Here is a 27500-nt window from a genome sequence, read left to right on the forward strand (position 1 = left end):
ATAGATAGATAGATAGATAAGATAGGAATATTGGATGGATGGTTGATAGAAAGATGTGATGTATGGATAGAAACATTGAATGGATGGATAGATGATAGATGGATAAATAGGAAGATTCTATGGATGGATTAATAGATAGGAAAACTGGATGGATGAATAGATGGATGATTGGAAGACTGGATAGATGGATAGATGATGGGTGGATGGATGGACAGATAGACAGATAGACAGGAAAACTTGGTGGAAGATTGGATAGATAGATGGATGGATAGATAGACAGACAGACAGACAGACAGGAAAACTGAGTGGATGGATCTAGAAGGATGGGATGGATGGATTGATAGAAAGACTGAATGGATGGATGGGTGGATAGACAGACAGACAGATGATAGATAGATAGATAGATAGATAGATAGATAGATAGATAGATAGATAGATAAGAAGACAGGACTGGGAGATAGATAAGAAGACAGGACTGGGAGGACTGGGAGAATGGATATAGAAGGATGAACTGGATGGACAGACAGATAGGAAGACTAGGTGTGTGGATGATAGATGGATAGATGGTAAGATTAGATGGATGGTTGATAGAAAATAGGATGGGTGGGTGGATGGACAGGACGATTGGATGGATGGATAGAAAGCCTAGATGGCTGTTGGGTCTCTGAGGGTCTCCGCTTTCTGTCCCACTTGCAGTACGGCCGCTCGGACAGCTACCGTGTGGCCACCACACAAGACAAGCACGATGACAGCTCTTCGCCCAAGAAGACCAAAGCGCAGCAGAAGGTCCGGGATCTGGATGATCTCAAGAAGGAGGTGGCCATGGTGAGTCCGGAGCAAGGCCCAACTCATCAATCGATCGGTTGTGGGGATTTGGAAGGGGTGGGAGGAGAGGGCAGAGGGAGCCCCATTCAACTTTCTCTCTACTTTTGTGTTTCCTCTTCTCCCCTCCCTCCGCAGACGGAGCACAAAATGTCCATTGAAGAAGTCTGCCGGAAGTACAACACAGACTGCGTTCAGGTAACGGGAACCCTGGGATGCCGCTCTTACTTTTCTTAAGGGTTTGGGGTGGGTTTTACAGGTTTCTCCCCGATCTCTCAAGCAGAGTGATCAGCTGTGGGCAAGGCAGAAGCTGAATGACAACCATCAGACCCAGCCAAGCATTGCCCTGACAGCTGGGGAAAATGGGATATGTGATCCCATGCATCTGGAGGGTGCTGGGTTGAGGAATACAGCAGGAAATGGGTGGGATTCTCTCCAATCTCTCAAGCAGAGTGATCAGCTGTGGGCAAGGCAGAAGCTGAATGACAACCATCAGACCCAGCCAAGCATTGCCCTGACAGCTGGGGAAAATGGGATATGTGATCCCATGCATCTGGAGGGTGCTGGGTTGAGGAATACAGCAGGAAATGGGTGGGATTCTCTCCAATCTCTCAAGCAGAGTGATCAGCTGTGGGCAAGGCAGAAGCTGAACGACAACCATCAGACCCAGCCAAGCATTGCCCTGACAGCTGGAGAAAATGGGATATGTGATCCCATGCATCTGGAGGGTGCTGGGTTGAGGAATACAGCAGGAAATGGGTGGGATTCTCCCCGATCTCTCAAGCAGAGTGATCAGCTGTGGGCAAGGCAGAAGCTGAACGACAACCATCAGACCCAGCCAAGCATTGCCCTGACAGCTGGGGAAAATGGGATATGTGATCCCATGCATCTGGAGGGCGCTGGGTTGAGGAATACAGCAGGAAATGGGTGGGATTCTCCCCGATCTCTCAAGCAGAGTGATCAGCTGTAGGCAAGGCAGAAGCTGAACGACAACCATCAGACCCAGCCAAGCATTGCCCTGACAGCTGGGGAAAATGGGATATGTGATCCCATGCATCTGGAGGGTGCTGGTTTGAGGAATACAGCAGGAAATGGGTGGGATTCTCCCCGATCTCTCAAGCAGAGTGATCAGCTGTGGGCAAGGCAGAAGCTGAACGACAACCATCAGACCCAGCCAAGCATTGCCCTGACAGCTGGGGAAAATGGGATATGTGATCCCATGCATCTGGAGGGCGCTGGGTTGAGGAATACAGCAGGAAATGGGTGGGATTCTCCCCGATCTCTCAAGCAGAGTGATCAGCTGTGGGCAAGGCAGAAGCTGAACGACAACCATCAGACCCAGCCAAGCATTGCCCTGACAGCTGGGGAAAATGGGATATGTGATCCCATGCATCTGGAGGGCGCTGGGTTGAGGAATACAGCAGGAAATGGGTGGGATTCTCCCCGATCTCTCAAGCAGAGTGATCAGCTGTAGGCAAGGCAGAAGCTGAACGACAACCATCAGACCCAGCCAAGCATCGCCCTGACAGCTGGGGAAAATGGGATATGTGATCCCATGCATCTGGAGGGTGCTGGTTTGAGGAATACAGCAGGAAATGGGTGGGATTCTCCCCGATCTCTCAAGCAGAGTGATCTGCTGTGGGCAAGGCAGAAGCTGAACGACAACCATCAGACCCAGCCAAGCATTGCCCTGACAGCTGGGGGAAATGGGATATGTGATCCTATGCATCTGGAGGGCGCCGGGTTGAGTAATACAGCTGGAGAGAGGGAGGAGTGTGGTGCTGCCCCATCCCGACCCCTCTCCCAAAGGGCATATATTATATTATATTATATTATATTATATTATATTATATTATATTATATTATATTATTATATTATATTATTATATTATATTATATTATATTATTATATTATTGTAATAATATATTATATTTATTATTATATTTATTTATTATATTGTAGTAATATATTAAAATTATTATTATATTAAATATTATATCATATTTATATATTCTATTGTATTTATTATTATAGTTATATATTATGTTTATCTATTATTATCATTATTTTAATATATTATTATAATTATATTGTATTTATTGTTATAGTAATATATTATGTTATATTTATTATTATATTAAGATATTATATTTATTATAATTATATTATATTATTATTCTCTGTAGCTGGAGCAATATAGACTCGTCTATGGGGGGGTGGTGAGAGGGAGGAGTGTGGGGCAAGGATTCCTGATCCCCCCCCATAAACCCCTTCTCCGTCTCCTCCTCTTCTTCAGGGCCTGACCCACAGCAAAGCGCAGGAGATCCTGGCCCGGGACGGCCCCAACGCCCTGACCCCGCCCCCCACCACGCCCGAGTGGGTCAAGTTCTGCCGCCAGCTCTTTGGGGGCTTCTCCATCCTGCTCTGGATTGGGGCCATCCTCTGCTTCCTGGCCTATGGCATCCAGGCTGGTACTGAGGACGACCCCTCGGGGGACAATGTGAGTCATGGGGGGGTGGGATCCTATCCATCCACCCATACAGTCTTCCTATCCTTCTATCATCTTATCTATGTATCGCCATCCATCCATTCATCCAATCTTCCTGTCCTCCTATCTATCTACTTCGAGCTCTAGATCTCATCTATTTGACCCATCTATCCTATCCATCCAGTCTTCCTGGCTTATCTATTTATTTATCTATCTATCACTATCGTTTAATCCATCCAATCTTCATGTCCTCCTATCTACCTACATCTAGATCTACATCTCATCTATGACCCATCCATCCATCCAATCCATCCACTACCTGGCTTCCATCCTGTGTGTCTGACTGTTCTTCTATCTATCTATTCATCCCATTCTTCCATCCATCCAATCTTCCTGTCCTCATATCTATCTACATCTAGATCTCATCTATCTTTGACCCATCTATCCTATCTATCCAATTTTCCTGGCTTCTCTATTTATCTATCAATCTATCTCCATCCATTCATCCATCCATCCATCCAATCTTCATGCCCTCCATTCTACCTACATCTAGATCTACATCTCATCTATGACCCAACCTATCCATCCAATCTTCCTGGCTTCCATCCTGTCTGTCTGTCTGTCTATCTATCTATCTATCTATCTATCTATCTATCTATCTATCTCTATCCTTCCATCCAATCTTCAGGTCCTCCTATCTACCTATATCTAGATCTACATCTCATCTATGACCCAACCTATCCATCCAATCTTCCTGTCTTCCATCCTATCTATCTATCTATCTATCTATCTATCTATCTATCTATCTATCTATCCATTCATCCCATCTTCCATCCATCCAATCTTCCTGTTCTCCTATCTAGCTATATCTAGACCTACATCTAGATCTCAACTATTTTTGACCCATCTATCCTATCTATCCAATTTTCCTGACTTCTTTATTTATTTATCTATCAATCTATCTCCATCCATCCATCCATCCATCCATCCAATATTCATGTCGTCCTACCTAACTACATCTAGATCTACATCTCATCTATGACCCAACCTATCCATCCAATCTTCCTGGCTTCCATCCTGTCTGTCTATCTATCTATAGACAGACAGATCTATCTATCAGATCTATCTATCAATATTCATGTCGTCCTACCTAACTACATCTAGATCTACATCTCATCTATGACCCAACCTATCCATCCAATCTTCCTGTCTTCCATCCTATCTATCTATCTATCTATCTATCTATCTATCTATCCATTCATCCCATCTTCCATCCATCCAATCTTCCTGTTCTCCTATCTAGCTATATCTAGACCTACATCTAGATCTCAACTATTTTTGACCCATCTATCCTATCTATCCAATTTTCCTGACTTCTTTATTTATTTATTTATCTATCAATCTATCTCCATCCATCCATCCATCCATCCATCCATCCATCCATCCAATATTCATGTCGTCCTACCTAACTACATCTAGATCTACATCTCATCTATGACCCAACCTATCCATCCAATCTTCCTGGCTTCCATCCTGTCTGTCTATCTATCTATCTATCTATCTATCTATCTATCTCTATCCTTCCATCCAATCTTCAGGTCCTCCTATCTACCTATATCTAGATCTACATCTCATCTATGACCCAACCTATCCATCCAATCTTCCTGTCTTCCATCCTATCTATCTATCTATCTATCTATCTATCCATCCATTCATCCCATCTTCCATCCATCCAATCTTCCTGTTCTCCTATCTAGCTATATCTAGACCTACATCTAGATCTCAACTATCTTTGACCCATCTATCCTATCTATCCAATTTTCCTGGCTTCTTTATTTATTTATCTATCAATCTATCTCCATCCATCCATCCATCCATCCATCCATCCAATCTTCATGTCCTCCTACCTAACTACATCTAGATCTACATCTCATCTATGACCCATCCATCCATCCAATCCATCCAATCTTCCTGGCTTCCCTCCTATCTATCTATCTATCTATCTATCTATCTATCTATCTATTCTATCTATCTCCACCCTTCCATCCACCCAATCTTCAGGTCCTCCTGTCTACCTACATCTAGATCTACTTCTAGTTCTACATCTAGATCTCATCTATCTATGACCCATCCATTAATCCTATCTATCCAAACTTCCTCCCCCCCCCCCCTTCTCTCATTCTCTGTAGTTATCTATTTATCACCCATCCATCCATCTTTCTGACTTCCTATTTGTCTGTCCATTCCATCTTTGGACCATTGATCCATCCATCCAGATTCCTGGCTATCCATCCATCCATCCCTCCACCCCTTGGGTCCAGACTTTGCTTCTGTTTCTTCACTTCTCCTCTTCCTCTTCTTCCGCAGCTCTACCTGGGTATTGTCTTGGCCGCCGTGGTCATCATCACCGGCTGTTTCTCCTACTACCAAGAAGCCAAAAGCTCTAAGATCATGGAGTCCTTCAAGAACATGGTGCCCCAGGTAGGGAGCATCCCAGGGGCATAAAGGTGCCCCCCACCTGAGGTGATACATTATCGTGGAAAGGAATGCATGCCCCGCTCACCTGTGCCCGCCTCCTTTGCAGCAAGCCCTGGTCATCCGGGAAGGGGAGAAGATGCAGCTCAACGCCGAGGACGTGGTGGTGGGCGACCTGGTGGAGGTCAAGGGCGGGGACCGGGTCCCGGCCGACCTCCGGATCATCTCAGCCCACGGATGCAAGGTGCGCAGGCCTCCCTTGGGCCCCACTGGCAGCACTGCAAGCCCCCAATGCCCAGTGCAGGGTCATGTGCTGGACTTTCAGGGTGGGAGGGCAAGAGGTCAACGGCAGGGTCAAGTATGCTGGGTTGTTGACGATTTCACTATGAAACATGATTTGTGTCCCTGGGTTATAAATGTCATTGCCTAACTGGTTCTATCACAAATCAATGGGGAAAGTTTATCCGACTGCAAAATAATAATAATAATAATAATAATAATAATAATAATAATAATAATAATTTTATACACACACTATATATATATATATTATTACTATTGTATTATATTATTATATATTATTATTACATATTATATAATAATAATAATTTTATACACACACTATATATATATATATATATTATTACTATTGTATTATATTATTATACATTATTATTACATATTAAATAATAATAATAATAATTTTATACACACACACTATATATATATATATATATTACTATTGTATTATATTATTATACATTATTATTACATATTAAATAATAATAATAATAATTTTATACACACACACACTATATATATATATATATTACTATTGTATTATATTATTATATATTATTATTACATATTATATAATAATAATAATTTTATACACACACACACTATATATATATATATTACTATTGTATTATATTATTATATATTATTATTACATATTATATAATAATAATAATAATAATACAACAATAATATAATAGCACTATTTAACTATTTAACACAATTTTAGTTCCTGGGTTATAAATGTTGTTTCCTAATTGGTTCTATCAAAAAGATGTGAAAAGTTTATTCAACCGAAAAACAGTAATAACAATAATTATATATATAATATATTATTATTATATATTATTATAACTTATATCATTATTATATGTTATAATTATGTATTATAATTATATATTATAATTATATATTAATATATTAATAATAATTCATTATTATATAATTATGTATTATAATTATATATTAATATATTAATATATTATTACTATTACTATTAATAATATTAATATTAATAATAATACAGTAATAATAATTTAGCACTATTTAACACAGTTTTTGTTCCTGGGTTATAAATGCCATTTCCTAATTGGGTCTATCATAAAAACATGGGAAAAGCTTATTTAACTGCAACATAGCAGTAATAATAATTAATATCATTGTTGTATCATAATTATATGTTATAGTTATGTGTTATAATAATAATACTGTAGCACTATGTAACACAATTTTTCTGTTATCAATGCCATTTCCTAATTGATTCTATCATAAAAACATGGGAAAACTGCAAAATAACAGTAATAACAATTATATTATAAAATAATATATTATTACTGTTGTATCATAATTATATGTTATATGTTATAAATATATAAATATATTTATATATATATTCCAGACCACACCTGGAATATTGTGTCCAATTCTGGGCACCACAATTCAAGAGAGATATTGACAAGCTGGAATGTGTCCAGAGGAGGGCGACTAAAATGATCAAGGGTCTGGAGAACAAGCCCTATGAGGAGCGGCTTAAGGAGCTGGGCATGTTTAACCTGAAGAAGAGAAGGCTGAGAGGAGATATGATGAGGGCCAGGTGTAAATATGTGAGAGGAAGCCACAGGGAGGAGGAGGCAGCAAGCCTCCTTTCTGCTTCCTTGGAGACTAGGACGCAATGGAACAATGGCTTCAAACTACAAGAGAGGAGATTCCATCTGAACATTAGGAAGAACTTCCTGACTGTGAGAGCCGTTCAGCAGTGGAACTCTCTGCCCTGGAGTGTGGTGGAGGCTCCTTCTTTGGAAGCTTTTCAACAGAGGCTGGATGGCCATCTGCCAGGGGTGATTTGAATGCAATATTCCTGCTTCTTGGCAGAATGGGGTTGGACTGGATGGCCCATGAGGTCTCTTCCAACTCTTTGATTCTAGGATTCTATGATTCTATATATTATATATATACACACACACACAGAGTTGTATCATAATTATATGTTATAATTATGTGTAATAATAATAATAATAATAATAATAATAATAATAATAATGTAGCACTATTTAACACAATTTTTGTCCCTGGGTTATCAATGCCATTTCCTAACTGATTATATCATAAAAATATTATTCAACTGCAAAATAATAGTGTATATATATATATATATATATATATACACACACACACACACACAGAGAGAGAGAGAGAGAGAGAGAGAGTGTGTTGCAACAATCAGAGTGTTGCATAGTGTAATATTTGCAAAAGAGAAAGACCTCAGATGCTGACGAACCCATCTGCACCCAAACAGATGGGTTCCTCAGCATGTAATAATGACTCTGCCCCCTTTGCCATGCTGATTTCACCTTTTTCCTGCTTTGCAGGTGGACAACTCTTCCTTGACCGGCGAGTCGGAGCCACAGACACGTTCCCCGGATTGCACCCACGACAACCCCTTGGAGACCAGGAACATCACCTTCTTCTCCACCAATTGCGTTGAAGGTAGGGCCACTCTACCCTCTTGCTGCTCCAGGCCGGAGTAGAGCTCTTGGGGTTTGCCCTATTGAATTTAGCACTCACCCTTTTTGGCTAAACGACCTCACCCAGATTAAAGGGTGCATTAGGAAAGGAAATCAAAGTGTAGAAGGTTAACCAATCATATATTGGAGCTCTGGCTGGCTACAGACTGATCTTCTCTCCTAATTGGGGCTTTCCGATGATGTTGAATTCTGGGAAATGTAGCTTAGGGCAGAATTCTTTGGCATAGAGCTCCTCCCCTCCCCAAACTACATTTCCCAGAGTTCTGTGCTGTTCCCAATCTCCTCTCCCAATTGAGGATTTCCAATGATGGTGAATTCTGGGAAATGTAGCTTAGGGCAGAATTCTTTGGCATAGAGCTCCTCCCCTCCCCAAACTACATTTCCCAGAGTTCTGTGCTGTTCCCAATCTCCTCTCCCAATTGAGGATTTCCAATGATGGTGAATTCTGGGAAATGTAGCTTAGGGCAGAATTCTTTGGCATAGAGCTCCTCCCCTCCCCAAACTACATTTCCCAGAGTTCTGTGCTGTTCCCGATCTCCTCTCCCAATTGAGGATTTCCAATGATGGTGAATTCTGGGAAATGAAGTCTTCTGCCAACAGTTGACCAAACAGGCACAGAAAAGAGATGTAGTAATCATGGGCGATTTCAACTATCCCGATATTTGCTGGAAAACAAACTCGGCCAAGAGTACAAGGTCCAACAAATTCCTCGCTTGCCTTGCAGACAATTTCATGGTCCAGAAGGTAGAAGAGCCAACAAGGGGATTGGCTACTCTTGATCTCATCCTAACAAATGCGGAGGACCTGATCGATGCGGTCGAAGTGGTAGGATCCTTAGGGGCAAGTGACCATGTGCTCCTGCAATTTGAGGTACAAAGGAAGGCCGAAACTAAGACAAGTCAAACCCGCATTTTGGACTTTAGGAGAGCTGATTTCCAAAAAATGAAGGAAACGCTGAGCAGCATTCCGTGGACACAGATACTAAAAGACAAGGGAGCTACGGATGGATGGGAACTTCTCAAGAGTGAAATACTCAAGGCGCAATTGCAAACCGTGCCAACAAAGAGAAAAAATAGGACAAGTGCAAAGAAGCCAGAATGGATGTCCAAAGAACTTCTAACTGTGCTAAGACACAAAAGAGACATGCACAAGAAGTGGAAAAAGGGAGAAATCACCAAAGAAGAATTCAAACAAATGGCCAACACCTGTAGGGAAAAGGTCCGCAAAGCTAAAGCAAAAAACGAGCTCAGACTTGCCAGGGACATTAAAAACAATAAAAAGGGCTTCTATTCTTATGTCAGTAGAAAAAGGAAAAACAAGGAGGCGATAGGACCTCTTCGAGGAGAAGATGGGGCAATGCTGACAGGGGATAGGGAAAAGGCAGAACTACTTAATGCCTTCTTTGCCTCGGTCTTCTCACAAAAAGAAAGTCATCTTCAACCTCAGCAAGATGGAGTGGATGAGGGATTGGAGGACATCCAACCCCAAATTGGGAAAGAAGTCGTCCAGGAATACCTGGCCGCTCTTAATGAGTTCAAGTCCCCAGGACCAGATCAACTACACCCAAGAGTATTGAAGGAACTAGCGGAAGTCATTTCGGAACCATTGGCAACCATCTTTGAGAGTTCTTGGAGAACGGGAGAAGTTCCAGCAGATTGGAGGAGGGCCAATGTGGTCCCAATCTTCAAGAAGGGAAAAAAGGACGACCCAAACAACTACCGTCCGGTCAGCCTCACGTCGATACCGGGCAAGATTCTGGAAAAGATTGTTAAGGAAGTGGTCTGCAAACACTTAGAAACAAATGCAGTCATCGCTAATAGTCAACATGGATTTATCAAAAACAAGTCATGCCAGACTAATCTGATCTCTTTCTTCGATAGAGCTACAAGCTGGGTAGATGCGGGGAATGCCGTGGATGTAGCGTACCTGGATTTCAGTAAGGCCTTCGACAAGGTCCCCCATGACCTTCTGGCAAGGAAACTAGTCCAATGTGGGCTAGGCAAAACTACGGTGAGGTGGATCTGTAATTGGTTAAGTGGACGAACACAGAGAGTGCTCACTAATGCTTCCTCTTCATCTTGGAAAGAAGTGACGAGCGGAGTGCCGCAGGGTTCCGTCCTGGGCCCGGTCCTGTTCAACATCTTTATTAATGACTTAGATGAAGGGCTAGAAGGCATGATCATCAAGTTTGCAGACGACACCAAATTGGGAGGGATAGCCAATAGTCCAGAGGACAGGAGCAGAATTCAAAACGATCTTGACAGATTAGAGAGATGGGCCAAAACTAACAAAATGAAGTTCAACAGTGACAAATGCAAGATACTCCACTTTGGCAGAAAAAATGAGATGCAAAGATACAGAATGGGGGACGCCTGGCTCGAGAGCAGTACGTGTGAAAAAGATCTTGGAGTCCTCGTGGACAACAAGTTAAACATGAGCCAACAATGCGATGTGGCGGCAAAAAAAGCCAATGGGATTTTGGCCTGCATCAATAGGAGCATAGTGTCTAGATCTAAGGAAGTAATGCTACCCCTCTATTCTGCTTTGGTTAGACCACATCTGGAATATTGTGTCCAATTCTGGGCACCACAATTCAAGAGAGATATTGACAAGCTGGAAAGTGTCCAGAGGAGGGCGACTAAAATGATCAAGGGTCTGGAGAACAAGCCCTATGAGGAGCGGCTTAGGGAACTGGGCATGTTTAGCCTGAAGAAGAGAAGGCTGAGAGGAGATATGATAGCCATGTATAAATATGTGAGAGGAAGCCACAGGGAGGAGGGAGCTAGCTTGTTTTCTGCTTCCTTGGAGACTAGGACACGGAACAATGGCTTCAAACTACAAGAAAGGAGATTCCATCTGAACATTAGGAAGAACTTCCTGACTGTGAGAGCCGTTCAGCAGTGGAACTCTCTGCCCCGGAGTGTGGTGGAGGCTCCTTCTTTGGAAGCTTTTAAACAGAGGCTGGATGGCCATCTGTCAGGGGTGATTTGAATGCAATATTCCTGCTTCTTGGCAGGGGGTTGGACTGGATGGCCCATGAGGTCTCTTCCAACTCTTTGATTCTATGATTCTATGATTCTATGAAATGTAGCTTAGGGCAGAATTCTTTGGCATAGAGCTCCTCCCCTCCCCAAACTACATTTCCCAGAGTTCTGTGCTGTTCCCAATCTCCTCTCCCAATTGAGGATTTCCAATGATGGTGCATTCTGGGAAATGTAGCTTAGGGCAGAGCCTTTTGAATTCTTTGGCGTAGGGCTCCTCCCCTCCCCAAACTACATTTCCCAGAGTTCTGTGCTGTTCCCAAAATGCACAGCTCCCTATTTTTAGGGCTCCTAATGCCAAGACTCCATTTATTCCAAGCAGCCAGGCAGGCAGCCTTTTTGGCTTTGCTTCCTTGCACTGAATATGAAACTGACTTTGGGAGCCTTCCGAGATTGACAAAACTAAAACAAAAAAGTATGGGGTCACTAGGTTCTTGTGGGTTTTTTCGGGCTATAGAGCCATGTTCTAGAGGCATTTCTCCTGACGTTTCGCCTGCATCTATGGCAAGCATCCTCAGGGTCAGTTTTGATTCTAAAATATTTGGTGTGGGCTATGCATACACTTCGGATATGCTCCCGACTTCCAAAACATCCGGTTTTCTTACGATTTCCAACTCTTTCAAATGCCTAGTATATATGTATATGTATATACCTATATATGTGTGTATGTGTATGCCTAGTATATATGTATATACGGTATGTATGTATATGTGTGTAGTATTTATTTATTTAAAACATTGATATTCCACCCTTCTCAACCCAACTCAGAGGACTCAGGGTGGAGCACAACATATATACGGCAAACATTCAACGCCGGGACATAAAAGCATAAATATATACAAACATTAAGATCACTTATATCCACTTTTAAATCATTTGCTTAAAAACCATATGTGTGTGTGTGTGTATATATATATATATGTGTGTGTGTGTGTGTGTATATATATATGGTATATATGTGTGTGTGTGTGTATGTATATATGTTTGTGTATATATATGTGTGTATGTATATATGTATGTGTATATATATGTATGTGCACACACACACACACACACACACACACACATATATTCTGTTGCTTTTCTAAATACAAAGTTATTTCTTTAATAAGGGGAACTGCCATAATTCTGCCCCCCACATTTTGTAGGCACGGCGCGTGGCGTGGTGGTGGCCACAGGTGACCGCACGGTGATGGGTCGCATCGCGACGCTGGCCTCGGGGCTGGAGGTGGGCAAGACGCCGATTGCGGTGGAGATCGAGCACTTCATCCAGCTGATCACGGGGGTGGCCGTCTTCCTGGGCGTCTCCTTCTTCGTCCTCTCCCTCATCCTGGGCTACAGCTGGCTGGAGGCCGTCATCTTCCTCATTGGCATCATCGTGGCCAACGTCCCCGAGGGACTCCTGGCCACTGTCACCGTAAGTGGCACAACCAAGTCAGAGTGGCAAAGGAGGGGCCACTGGATGGCCTTTAGGGGCCCCTTCCAACTCTAGGATTCCATGATCTATGTATCATCTCTCTCTCTCTGTCTCTGTCTATGGGTGGATGACCATCTGTTGAGGGTTGGATTGGATGGCCTTTGGGAGTCCTTTCCAACTCTTGGATTCTATTAACATCTTTGTAATATCTAATCAGAATAGTGGTGATGATGGAGTCTTCTTCCTTCCTTCTCTGGAGGCTTGATGTCAAGAATAACGTTCTCAACCTGTGGGTCCCTCCCCAGGTGTTTTGGCCTACAGCTTCCAAAAATCCTGGCGAGTAAACCAGCTGTTAGGATTTCTGGGAGTTGAAGGCCAAAACATCTGGAGGCACACAGATGTTGAGAACCACTGGTCAAGAGGGATTGGATGGTGCTTTTCCTGCCCTGCAGCATGGGGTTGGACTGGATGACCTTTGGGGGTATCTTCAAACTAAGAACCCATTATTACTACTACTACTACTACTACTACTACTACTACTATTCAGGGGTTGGATGACCATCTGTCAGGAGGGATTATATAGTGTCCTGCTTGGCAGAAAGGGGTTGGACTGGATGACCTTTAGGGATCCTTTCCAACTGTCAAGTTCTATTATTATGATTATAAGATTCTATTATTATTATTATTATTATTATTATTATTATTATTATTATTATTCAGGGGCTGGATGACCGTCTGTCAGGAGGGATTGTATAGTGTCCTGCTTGGCAAAAAGGGGTTGGACTGGATGACCTTTAGGGGTCCTTTCCAGCTCTCAAGTTCTATTATTATTATTATTATTATTATTATTATTATTATTATTATTATTAATTAGGGACTGGGTGGCCACCTGTCAGGAGGGATTGGATGGTGTCCTGCCTGGCAGAAGAGGGTTGGACTGGATGGCCTTTGGGGGTCTCTTCCAACTTTTCAGATGTTTTTATTGTTGTTATTATTACTATTCAGAGGTTGGATGGCCATCTGTTGAGAGGGATTGGATGGTGCTTTTCCTGCTTGGCAAAAGGGGTTGGACTAGATGGCCTTTAAGGGGATCCTTTCCAACTAAGATTCAATAATAATAATAATAATAACAACAATAACAACAACAACAACAACAACAACAAAAATATAATTTTGGATAATAATGATGATAGTGGAGTTGCTTTGCAGACGCTGAATGGCATCCTTCCTTCTCTTCTTCCTTCCTTTGCCTTTCTTCTCTCCTTCCTTCCTTCCTTTCCATAGGTCTGCCTGACGCTGACGGCCAAGCGCATGGCGCGCAAGAACTGCCTGGTCAAGAACCTGGAGGCGGTGGAGACGCTGGGCTCCACGTCCACCATCTGCTCCGACAAGACCGGCACCCTCACCCAGAACCGCATGACCGTGGCCCACATGTGGTTCGACAACCAGATCCACGAGGCCGACACCACCGAGGACCAGTCCGGTGAGCGGGGGACGGAGGGACATCTGTCGGGAAGGATCAGGCGGCCCTTGGGGTCTTGTCGCATGGGCAAACTTTGGCCCTTCCTCCAGGTGTTTTCCCACTGGCTGTTAGGAATGGTGGGAGTTGAAGTCCAAAACGCCTGGAGGACCCACGTTTGCCCCTGCCGGCACGATGGGTTTTTGTGGTGGCCGCACGAACAGTCACAGATCCCGTGTTCTTCTTGGACTGACTACTTTGTTCCTCCCTCCCTCTTGCTTATCTTTTCCCTTCCTTCCTCTTTTCCTTACTTCTTTCTTTCTCTCTCCTTCTCTCTCTTTCCCTTCCTTCCTTTCCTCTTTCTCCCTCTCTCTTTCCTCATTCCTTCATTTCTCTCTCTTTTTTCTGTTTTGCACTTCCTTCCTTTTCTTTCTCTCTTCATTCTATCTTTCTCTCGTTTCTGTTTTGCTTCTCTTTCCTTCCTTTCTTTCTTCCTTCGTTCCTCCTTTCTCTCTCTCTGTTTCTCTCTTGCTTTTCTTTCCTTTCTTTCTCTTTCCTCCTTTCTTCTCTCTCTTTTGCTTTTCTTTCCTTTCGTTCTCTCTTTCCTTCTTTCTTCTCTCTTTTGCTTTTCTTTCCTCCCTTCTCTGTTTCCTCCTTTCTTCTCTCCCTTTTGCTTTTCTTTCCTCCCTTCTCTCTTTCCTCCTTTCTTCTCTCTCTTTTGCTTTTCCTTCCTCCCTTCTCTCTTTCCTCCTTTCTTCTCTCTCTTTTGCTTTTCTTTCCTCCCTTCTCTCTTCCTTCCTTTCCTCTTTCTCTTTCTTTCCTCATTCCTTCATTTCTCTCTCTCTTTTCTCCGTTTTGCAATTCTTTCCTTTTCTCTCCCTTCATTCTATCTTTCTCTCATTTCTCTCTCTATTTTGCTTTTCTTTCCTTCCTTTCCTTTCTCTTTCCTTCCTCTCTCTCCTTTGCTTTTCTTTCCTTCCTTTCTTTCCTCCTTCATTCCTCCTTTCTTTCTCTCTCTCTTTTGTTTTTCTTTCCTTTCCTTCTCTCTTTCCACCTTTCTTCTCTCTCTTTTACTTTTCTTTGCTTCCTTTCCTTTCTCTTCCTTCCTTCCTTCCTTCCTTCCTCCTCTCCCTCTCTTGCTTTTCTTTCCTCCCTTTCTCTTTCCCTTCCTTCCTTTCCTCTTTTTCCCTTTCTTTCCTCATTCCTTCATTTCTCTCTCTCTTTTTCTGTTTTGCATTTCCTTCCTTTTCTCTCTCTCTTCAATCTTTCTCTCGTTTCTCTCTCTGTTTTGCTTTTCTTTCTTTCGTTTCCTTTTCCTTCCTCTCTCTTTTGCTTTTCTTTCCTTCTTTTCTCTTTCCTCTTTCCTCCTTCATTCCTCCCTTCTCTCTCTCTCTTTTCCTTTCCTTTCTTTCTCTTTTCTCCTTTATCTCTCTCTTTTGCTTTTCTTTCCTTCCTTTCTCTTTTGTCCTTCATTCCTCCTTTCCCACCCTCTCTCTCTTTTGCTTTTCTTTCCTTTCTTTCTCTCTTTCCTCCTTTCTTCTCTCTTTTGCTTCCCTTCCCTTCCCTTCTCTTTCCTCTTTCCATCCTTCCTCCTCCCTCTCTCTCTTTTGCTTTTCTTTCCTCCCGCTCTCTCTTCCTTCTTTCTCTCTTTCTTTCCTCATTCCTTCATTTCTCTCTCTCTTTCTGTTTTTCTTTTTCTTCCTTCTCTCTCTTTTCCTTTCTCTTCCTTCCTTCTCTCTTTCTCTCTCTTTTCCTTTCTCTTCCTTCCATTTTCCCTTCCTCTCCTTCTCCCCCTCCCTCCCTCCCTTCCTTTCCTCTTTCTCTCTCTCTTTCCTCCTTCCTTCCCTAATGCTTTCTTTCCCTCTTTTCTCTCTCTTTCTCTGCTTTGCTTTTTCCTTCCTTTTCCTTCTCTCTCTTGCCTCCTTTCTTCCTTCATTCTTCATCTCTCTCTGTGTGTCTTTTGCTTTTCCCTTCCTTCCATTCCTTTCCCCCCTCTTTCCTCCTTTCTTCATTCTTTCTCTCTGGTTTGCCTTTCCTTCCTGTTCTCTCTCTCTCTCCTTCCTTCCTTCTTTCCTTCCCTTCTTCCCAGGCACGGCCTTTGACAAGAGCTCTGCCACCTGGGTGGCCCTCTCCCACATCGCCGGACTCTGCAACCGGGCCGTCTTCAAGGGCGGGCAGGAGAACATCCCCATCCTCAAGGTGAGCCCGGGGAAGAGGGAAAGAAGGGAATGGGGAAGGGAAAGGAAAAAGGAGTCTCGGGGGTCCACATCAAAGGAAACGCAAGGAGAACGGCCTTCGCTCTGGAGGGAAACACAGCTTTACCCAACAGGGCCCCCCTCTTGCCCTCTCTTTCTGTCTTCTGCCTATCTTCCTATCACCCTTCCCCAATCATTCTATTTATTGATCACTATTTTGCATCTTGAAATGACTGGCTTGACCTTGAAGGTGCTGGGGGTGGTGACGGCCAACAGGGAGATATGTCGTGGGCTGGTCCATGAGGTCACAAAGAGTCGGAAACGACTGAACGAATGAACGACATCTTGCATCTCTCTTCCTCTCTCCATCATTTCATGTATCTCATATCTTCCATCTATCTATCTATCATCCTGCATCTATCACATCTCGATCAATCAGTCATCTCTTTACCTACTTATCATTTGTTCGATCATCTTGATCAGTCATCTATTTAGCTATTGATTTATCTATTGCTATCTTTCCAGCACCCTTCCTTTATCTATCTTTTCATGTATCTCACATCTTCTCTCTATAGCTTTGATATCATCTATCTATCTATCTATCTATCTATCTATCACCTATCTATCTATCTATCTATCTATCTCAATAAATTGGTCATCTATTTACCTATCTATCTATCTATCTATCTATCTATCTATCTATCCATCTATCTATCTATCTCAATCAATTGGTCATCTGTCTGTCTGTCTGTCTGTCTATCCCTATCTATCTATCTATCTATCTATCTCAATAAATTGGTCATCTATTTACCTTCCTATCCATCTATCTATCTATCTATCTATCTATCTATCTATCTATCTATCCATCCATCCATCTATCTCAATCAATTGGTCATCTGTCTGTCTGTCTGTCTGTCTGTCTCTATCTATCTATCCATCCATCTATCTATCTCAATCAATTGGTCATCTGTCTGTCTGTCTGTCTGTGTGTCTATCTATCCCTATCTATCTATCTATCTATCTATCTATCTATCTATCTATCTATCTATCTCAATCAATTGGTCATCTGTCTGTCTGTCTGTCTGTCTATCCCTATCTATCTATCTATCTATCTATCCATCCATCCATCTATCTCAATCAATTGGTCATCTGTCTGTCTGTCTGTCTGTCTGTCTCTATCTATCTATCTATCCATCCATCTATCTATCTCAATCAATTGGTCATCTGTCTGTCTGTCTGTCTGTGTGTCTATCTATCCCTATCTATCTATCTATCTATCTATCTATCTATCTATCTATTCATCTATCTATCTCAATTAATTGGTCATCTATTTATCTATCTATCTATCTATCTATCTATCTATCTCAATCAATTGGTCATCTGTCTGTCTGTCTGTCTGTCTATCCCTATCTATCTATCTATCTATCTATCTCAATAAATTGGTCATCTATTTACCTATCTATCTATCTATCTATCTATCTATCTATCTATCTATCTCAATCAATTGGTCATCTGTCTGTCTGTCTGTCTGTCTATCCCTATCTATCTATCTATCTATCTATCTATCTATCTATCTATCTCAATAAATTGGTCATCTATTTACCTTCCTATCCATCTATCTATCTATCTTTCTATCTATCTATCTATCTATCTATCTATCTATCTATCCATCCATCTATCTCAATCAATTGGTCATCTGTCTGTCTGTCTGTCTGTCTGTCTCTATCTATCTATCTATCCATCCATCTATCTATCTCAATCAATTGGTCATCTGTCTGTCTGTCTGTCTGTGTGTCTATCTATCCCTATCTATCTATCTATCTATCTATCTATCTATCTATCTATCTATTCATCTATCTATCTCAATTAATTGGTCATCTATTTATCTATCTATCTATCTATCTATCTATCTATCTATCTATCTATCTTTTTTTACATCTATCTATCTCAATCAATTTACCTTCCTATCTGTCTGTCTGTCTGTCTGCTTATCTATCTACTTATCAATGATCTTCCTAATATCTTTCCTATTTATCTATCACTCTCTTCTGTCTTATCTATCCAGGACCTTTCCATCTATCTTTTCATGCATCTTGTATCTTTCATCTATCTCTCTATCATCCTTTCCTTGTCTGTCTTCCTGCCTATCTCAATGAATCTGTCATCTATTTACCTACCTACTTACCATCCTATCTATCATCTCCATCAATCACCATCTATTTACCGATCGATCATCTCGATCATTCATCTATTTAGCTATCTATCTATTGTTGACTTCCATCACTTTTCTCTATCTTTTATGTATCTCGTATTTTCTGTTTATCTATCTATCTATCTATCTATCTATCTATCTATCTATCATCTCGATCAATCATCTATTTACCTACCTATCCTTCTGTCTCTGTCTATCTCAACCAATCACTCATCTATTTACCTGCCTATCATTCTGTCTGTCTATCTATCTATCTATCTATCTATCCATCTATCTATCTATCTTGAGCAGTCATCTATTTACCTGCCTATCATTCTGTCTGTCTATCTCGATCAGTCATCTATTTACCTACTTATCATGTTGCCTATCTGTCTTGATCAATCACTCATCTGTTTACCTGCCTATCATTCTGTCTGTCTATCTGTCTGTCTATCTATCTATCTACCTACCTACCTACCTACCGAACTACCTATCTACCTATCTATCTACCTATCTACCTACCTACCTACCTACCTATCTACCTATCTATCTACCTATCTACCTACATATCTATCTATCTACCTTCCTATCTATCTACCTATCTATCTATATCTACCTATCTAGAGCAGTCATCTATTTGCCTACTTATCATTCTGTCTATCTATCTATGGTGCAGTGGGTTAAACCGCTGAGCTGCTGAATTTGCTGACCGAAAGGTTGGTGGTTTGAATTCAGGGTGCGGGGTGAGCTCCCACTGTTAGCCTCAGCTCCTGCCAACCTAGCAGTGCAAAAACATGCAAATGTGAGTAGATCAATAGGTACTGCTCTGGTGGGAAAGTAATGGCACTCCATGCAGTCATGCCAGTGGCCACATGACCTTGGAGGTGTCTATGGACAACGCTGGCTCTTCATCTTAGAAATGGAGATGAGGACCAGAGTCCCAGATTCGGACATGAGTGGACGTCATGTCAGGGGAAACCTTGACCTTTTTATCACTCCATTGAGCTGTCTATGTCTCTAACTGGACTCTACTGGGAGTCAGTGGGTGGAGACTGGGAGTCAATGGACACTTGCTTGCTTTGCAGCGTGATGTGGCCGGAGACGCTTCGGAGTCGGCGCTGCTGAAGTGCATTGAGCTCTCCTCCGGGTCGGTCAAGCTGATGCGCGAGAAGAACAAGAAGGTGGCCGAGATCCCCTTCAACTCCACCAACAAATACCAGGTACGTCCGGGACCAAAATGCGCGGGCAAAGCAAGGCTGGGCAAGTCAGGTTTCTGCATGTGCATGCATAACAAGCCGGGACCCACCCACGTGAGCCACTGCATTTGCATATATGTATGTATATATGTAGACATGTCTCCAAAATGCATGGACCCAGCAATGTTTTGCAACGCCAATTTCTGCAAATGCATGCATGCATAATGAGCCGGGATCCACCCATGTGAGCCAACACATTTGCATATCTATCAATCTATCTATATGCGCATAATGATCAGGAGGAGGTCACTGCAATTGAGGTGGTCCTGGGTCCGAATCTCATGTTAAATTCAGAGAAATGTGTGAGATGGGAAAGCGTTTGCCCTTCCTTCCTTCCCAGGCCCTTCAGCCTTAATCCCAGCCCTCCTCTCGACAGCCAATAGGGATTAGCCGGGATTCCCTGTGGTCAGTCGGCTGGAATGATCCCTCGGATTCTGGGAACCGGACAGAGGGGTCCGGGAGACCCCCCCCCATTGGCCAGAGCCATGTGTTGCCAGCCGCAGAGGAGGGAATGCTCTTCCTTGGCAACTGACCAGGCGCTTCTGCTGCCCGAGGCAGGAAAGGACAAAATGGCAGGCGGCCCTTGTGCTATTTTCGGACACTGAGCAGCTGACCACTGGCGCTTGAGCCTCATCTGTGCGCTGCGTCGGAAAGACAGGAGGGCGAATGCGTTTGCATCAGAGCTCCCATAGCCCTCCAGGCCGGGCACTCTCGACAGGGGATTTTGGGAGTTGTAGTACCAAGGAAGGAGGGAACCCAAGGGTCTTCTAGTCCAGCCCCAATTAAAGCAGCAACATACATACTTACATACATATATATATATTCCCAATATATATATAACTCCCAATATGTATTCCCTATATATATATATATAACTCCCAATATATATTCCCAGGGAGTTGTAGTACAAAGGAAGGAGGGAACCCAAGGGTCTTCTAGTCTAGCCCCAATTAAAGCAGCAATGTGTGTGTGTGTGTGTGCGTATTTTCCTCAAATCCAAATCTGTGAGGATTTTGGGAGTTGTAGTACAAAGGAAGGAGGGAACCTAAGGGTCTTCTAGTCCAGCCCTAATTAAAGCGCGCACACACACACACATATACATGGGGGGAGATAATTATTTTGGACCACAATTCCCCAAATCCAAAGCCTGAGGATTTTGGGAGTTGTAGTACGACTTCTAGTCAACTAAAGCAGATTTTATGGGAGGAGAACCATTTAGGACTGTAATCTCCCAAATCCCCCATTCAACATAGGGCTACCTTACCTGAGGATTTAGGGAGTTGTAGTACAAAGGAAGGTGGGACCCCCAAGAGTCTTCTAGTCCACTAAAGCAGGAATCCACTCACACAGATTTTATGGAAAGAGAACCATTTTTAGGACTATAATTCCTCCAAATCATCTCACGTGACCAACTTACCTGGGGATTTTGGGAGTTGTAGTCCAAATGAAGGAGGGACCCCCAAAGGACTTCTAGTCCAACCCTCTGCTTCGGTAGGAACCTACCATTGAAGCAGAATTTGTTTATTTTGAAAGGGATAGCCATTTGGGACTATAATTTCCCTAATCCTCCAAATGGCACTATTATTATTATTATTATTATTATTATTATTATTATTACTATTTGAAACTCAATAAGATGAGTCCACAGTAGACAAGATCACTCTTTTGGCTGTTGTTGTTGTTGTTATTATTATTACCTTATAATAATAATAATAATAATTATTATTATTATTATTATTATTATTATGGAATTTTAACTGTGAATTTTTAACATTGTTATGTTTAATTCTGTTTTAATGTTTACATATCTGCATATTTTAAATTGTGTGGCCATCCTTTTAATGTATGTCAGTTTAAGTCTCCTTCGGGAGACTCAAACAACAACAACAACAACAATTCGCATCTCACTTTTTTTCTCTAAAGAAAGGAAACTCAAAGTGGCTCACAATAAAACCAATGCAATGCAATACATATAACCATGTTACCTGGAGATTCTGGGATTTGTAGTTGAAAAGAGACCTCAAGGGACATCTAGTCCAACCCTCTGCTTCTGTAGGAATACACCACCAAAGCAGCATTAGGGTTGTTGTAGGTTTTTTCGGGCTATATGGCCATGTTCTAATCTAGAGGCATTCTCTCCTGACATTTCACCTGCATCTGTGGCAAGCATCCTCAGAGGTAGTGATGTCTACCAGGTCTAATCAGGGACAGCTAATCACCTCTCAACAAAAGATTGCTCCAGGCACTGCCAAACCATCAAACGCTAATCAAGGTAGTCAGTTGAAACCTTCACACCTAGCTCCAGCAGACAAGTCCTTTGTCCCACCCTGGTCATCATTCCACAGATATATAAGCCCCTTTTCCTAGTTCCAACAGACCTCACTACCTCTGAAGATGCTTGCCAGAGATGCAGGCGAAACGTCAGGAGAGAATGCCTCTAGAACATGGCCATATAGCCCAAAAAAACCTACAACAACCCAGTGATTCCAGCCATGAAAGCCTTCGACAATGTATCAAACAGCATTTGTTTGTTTCTTTTTAGGGAAGGTGGCCATTTTGGACTTTAGTTCCATACAGGTGCATCTCGCTGATATTACCTGGGGATTCTGGGGTTTGTGATCCAAAGCAAGAGCCCAACTCTCTTTTGCAGCTGCTTCATCTGGTTGAGACCTAGATTGCCAAAAGATCCAAACACAACCCAATAATGGGAAGCAAAAGAGATCAAAAGCGTGCAATTCTGCAAAGGCTGTGCGTGTGCACAAAACATCCTTAAATATTCATGAGCTAAATTTGCATCCTCAAAAGGGGAGAATGATTGACGGCGACCCACTTTGGGATGGCGCATCTCCAAAGTTTCTCTGTTTTCCAATGCAAAATCCCAGTTGGGTTCAGAGCCATTGCAATTAATTATTATTATTATTATTATTATTATTATTATAAATAATAATAATAATAATAATAATAATAATAATAATAATAATAATTGCCTTTAACCTTAGGGATGAATCTGAGTTGCCTTTAACCTTAGGGATAAATGTGTGTATTATCCATATATATGTATTTGGATGCCGGTAATAGCATTCAGCCTGCATCACTTTGGTCTAATAATTATTATTATTATTATTATTATTATTATGGCCTTCAACCTTAGGGATAAATGTGTATATAATCCATATATATATATATATATATATATATATATATATTTGGATGCAGGTGATAGCATTCGACCTGCTTCACTTTGGTCTAATAATAATAATAATAATAATAATAATAATTGCCTTCAACCTTAGGGATAAATGTGTATATTATCCATATATATGTATTTGGATGCAGGTGATAGCATTCAGCCTGCTTCACTTTGGTCTAATAATAATAATAATAATAATAATAATAATAAATAGTTTGCTACCCACCTCTCCTCAATATGCATCACCCCCAAATGCATCCTGTAAATAATGTACATTAAAACAAATAATAATAATAATAATTGCCTTCAACCTTAGGGATAAATGTGTGTATTATCCATATATATATATATTTGGATGCAGGTGATAGCATTCAGCCTGCATCACTTTGGTCTAATAATAATAATAATAATAATAATAATAATAATAATAATAATTAATAGTTTGCTACCCACCTCTCCTCAATATGCATCACTCCCAAATGCATCCTGTAAATAACGTACATTAAAACAAATAATAATAATAATAATTGCCTTCAACCTTAGGGATAAATGTGTGTATTATCCATATATATATATATTTGGATGCAGGTGATAGCATTCAGCCTGCATCACTTTGGTCTAATAATAATAATAATAATAATAATAATAATAATAATAATAGTTTGCTACACACCTCTCCTCAATATGCACCACCCCCAAATGCATCCTGTAAATAACATACATTAAAACTAATAATAATAATAATAATAATAATAATAATAATAATTGCCTTCAACCTTAGGGATAAATGTGTATATAATCCATATGTATATGTATTTGGATGCCGGTGATAGCATTCAGCCTGCATCACTTTGGTCTAATAATAATAATAATAATAATAATAATAATTGCCTTCAACCTTAGGGATAAATGTGTATGTAATCCATATATATATATTTGGATGCAGGTGATAGCATTCCGCCTGCTTCACTTTGGTCTGATAATAATAATAATAATAATAATAATAATAATAATAATAATGTTTGCTACCCACCTCTCCTCAATATGCCTCACCCCCAAAATGCATCCTGTTAATAACATACATTAAAACACACTATCACGAAATACGTATCTTAAAATAATGGTGCAAGGATGACAATGCAACACAAATACCTATACCATGTATGCATTTCAGCACCTTGGACAATTCCCAGAAAACTCAGATTCATGCCTGGAGCTCTTTCAGCATTTCTGACTGACCTGGAAGGAGGTTCATGGCTGCGTCTACACTATGGAATTAATGCAGTTTGACACCGCTTTAACCACCAAGGCCCAGTACTATGGAATCCTGGGAGCTGGAGCTTGCAAAACTGCAACTCCCAGGATCCCATTGCCTTGATAGTGAGAGTGCACCCATTCTCTGGTACATGGCTCCTCCTGGGGGGGGGGGGGGGTGTCCTTCTTGGTGGGCGCCCTTCTGGGGAGGGGTCTCCTGAGCCTCTTCCTTGCTTCCTGAATGCAGCTCTCCATCCACGAGACGGAGGACCCCAACGACAACCGGTACCTGCTGGTGATGAAGGGGGCCCCCGAGCGCATCCTGGACCGCTGCTCCACCATCCTGCTCCAAGGCAAAGAGCAGCCCCTGGACGAGGAGCTCAAGGAGGCCTTCCAGAACGCATACCTCGAACTGGGAGGACTGGGAGAGCGCGTCCTGGGTACGAGAGAGGGAGGGAGGGAGGGAAGGAGGGATAGAGGAAGAAGGGATGAGGGAAGGAAGGAAGGAAGGAGGGAAGGCAGGCAAAGAGCAGCCCCTGGACGAGGAGCTCAAGGAGGCCTTCCAGAACGCATACCTCGAACTGGGAGGACTGGGAGAGCGCGTCCTGGGTACGAGAGAGGGAGGGAGGGAGGAAAGGAGGGATAGAGGAAGAAGGGATGAGGGAAGGAAGGAAGGAAGGAGGGAAGGCAGGCAAAGAGCAGCCCCTCGACGAGGAGCTCAAGGAGGCCTTCCAGAACGCATACCTCGAACTGGGAGGACTGGGAGAGCGCGTCCTGGGTACGAGAGGGGGAGGGAGGGAGGGAGGGAGGGAGGGCGGGCGGGAAGGAGGGATAGTGGAAGAAGGGATGAGGGAAGGAAGGAAGGAAGGAAGGAAGGAAGGAAGGAAGGAAGGCAGGCAAAGAGCAGCCCCTGCACGAGGAGCTCAAGGAAGCCTTCAGGAACGCATACCTGGAACTGGGAGGACTGGGAGAGTGCGTCCTGGGTACGAGAGAGCGAGAGAGGGAGAGGGAGGGAGGGAGGGAAGGAGAGATGAATGGATACAGGGAGGGATGGAGGAGGAAGAGATGAGGGAAGGCAGGCAAAGAGCAGCAGATGGATGAGGAGCTCAAGGAGGCCTTCCAGAACATCTACCTGGAACTGGGAGGACTGGGAGAGCGCATCCTGGGTATGAGAGCGAGAGGGAGGGAGAGATGGAAGGAGGGATAGAGGAGGAAGAGATGAGGGAAGGAAGGAGGGAAGGCAGGCAAAGAGCAGCCCCTGGATGAGGAGCTCAAGGAGGCCTTCCAGGAGGAAGAAGGGAAGAAAGGAAGGAGTGAGGAACAGGTGGAGGGAAGGAAGAAGAAGAAAGTGATGGAGGGAGGGAGAGAAGGAAGGAAGGAAGGAAGGAAGGAAGGAAGGAAGGAAGGAAGGAAGGGATGGATGGAGGAAAGGACTGAAGAAGAGATGGAGGGAAGGAAGGAGGAAGACCTGGAACTGGGAGGATTGGGAAAGCCTGTCCTGGGTAAGGCCAGTCCATGGAGGGAGAGAGGAAGTGAGGTAGAGATGAGGGAAAGGAAGGAAGAAAGGAAGGAAGGAAGGAAGGAAGCCTTCCAGAATGTGAGAAGGAAAGAATGAATGAAGGAGGGAATGCCTACCTGGAACTGGGAGGACTGGGAGAGTGGGTTGTGGGCATGGAAGAGAGGGAGGGAGGGAGGGAGGGATGGATGGATGGATGGTGGAGGAGATGGAGAGAGAAATGAAGGGAAAGGAGGAAGAGATAAAACGAAGGATGGAGAGATAAGAGAAGGAAGACAGAGGGAAGGAAGGAATTTGGGGGACCGCACCGTAGAATGAATGCGGTTTGGTGCCGCTTTTACTGCTGTGTCTCAATGCCATGGTATCCTGGGAGATATGGTTTTACTTAAGGGCCCAAGTATGTGGGCCCCTGAGGGCTAAGCGGTGCCCCTTGCCCCCGACAGGCTTCTGCCACTTCTTCATGCCAGAGGAGCAGTACCCCAAGGGCTTTGCCTTCGACTGCGACGACGTCAACTTCTGCACTGACAACCTCTGCTTCGTGGGGCTCATGTCCATGATCGACCCCCCAAGGGCCGCCGTCCCCGACGCCGTGGGGAAGTGCCGCAGCGCCGGCATCAAGGTAAAGGCTCCTTGCAGGGAAGGATCAAGACTGCAACTCCCACCATTCCTAACAGCCTCAGGCCCCTTCCACTTAAGCGGCAAACAGCATCACAGCACAAGGAGATAGAGAGAATACACTATATATGACTTCCTTATATACACTTCTGTACATTTATACATAGCAATCTTAGATTGGTTCCCAACTCATTGACTTAACTCAAACCCAGGATTGCATCATTCACAATCACCTGGACTAGGCCAGAACACATTCCCAAAATGAAGTTCTATATACAGTTAATGCATGACTCAGCATTTCCAATAGAAGCCTATTAGCAGTGCATGACTCAGCTGTATTACATTACAATTCATTGTAAAACCTGACAAAAACAAACACACACTCAGGCGGAAAAGGAAGGGGCCTGAGGCTGGGAGGAATGGTGGGAGTTGCAGTCCAAAACACCTGGAGGGAGGGGCCAAGTTTGTCCATGCCTGTTCTAGTGCCAGCAGTAGCGTGAATGAACATCAGCAATTACAGTTGCTGCTGGTCGAAGTATCTAGCCTCACCTTCAAAACTGTCACGCTTTATCTCACAATTCAGCAGCAGATCAGTTGCACAACCTCAGCGCTTTCCAGTAGCTTCTCCCTGCACAGTATTTTCAGTCAACTGCTTCCACAGCCTGCAGTCACTCTGGAACTTTTTACAGGCACTTGAGCACATGCCTGGCCATTGTCAGTTTTACTATTGTTTTCCCCTCCAATCTAGATGACACTAC

General features: G+C 42.8%; 1 protein-coding gene across 2 annotated transcripts in view; it reads left to right on the forward strand.

The window, feature by feature from the left end:
- LOC132769652 (sodium/potassium-transporting ATPase subunit alpha-3) overlaps positions 1-27500 on the forward strand; it is a 71518-nt gene that overhangs the window by 25357 nt on the left and 18661 nt on the right. Inside the window, exons 2-13 of one of the 2 annotated variants that reach the window (XM_067461189.1) lie at positions 697-825; positions 961-1020; positions 3120-3323; positions 5679-5792; positions 5896-6030; positions 8453-8570; positions 12798-13066; positions 14351-14549; positions 16615-16724; positions 19997-20131; positions 24859-25051; positions 26571-26746. In XM_067461189.1, coding sequence (XP_067317290.1) covers positions 697-825; positions 961-1020; positions 3120-3323; positions 5679-5792; positions 5896-6030; positions 8453-8570; positions 12798-13066; positions 14351-14549; positions 16615-16724; positions 19997-20131; positions 24859-25051; positions 26571-26746 — 1842 coding nt within the window. Of the gene's footprint in view, positions 1-696; positions 826-960; positions 1021-3119; positions 3324-5678; positions 5793-5895; positions 6031-8452; positions 8571-12797; positions 13067-14350; positions 14550-16614; positions 16725-19996; positions 20132-24858; positions 25052-25292; positions 25390-26570; positions 26747-27500 lie in introns of those variants that run through there. The other variant, XM_067461188.1, reaches the window with a different exon arrangement.

Source organism: Anolis sagrei, chromosome X (genome assembly GCF_037176765.1).
Source record: "Anolis sagrei isolate rAnoSag1 chromosome X, rAnoSag1.mat, whole genome shotgun sequence".
NCBI classification, from domain to species: Eukaryota; Metazoa; Chordata; class Lepidosauria; order Squamata; family Dactyloidae; genus Anolis; species Anolis sagrei.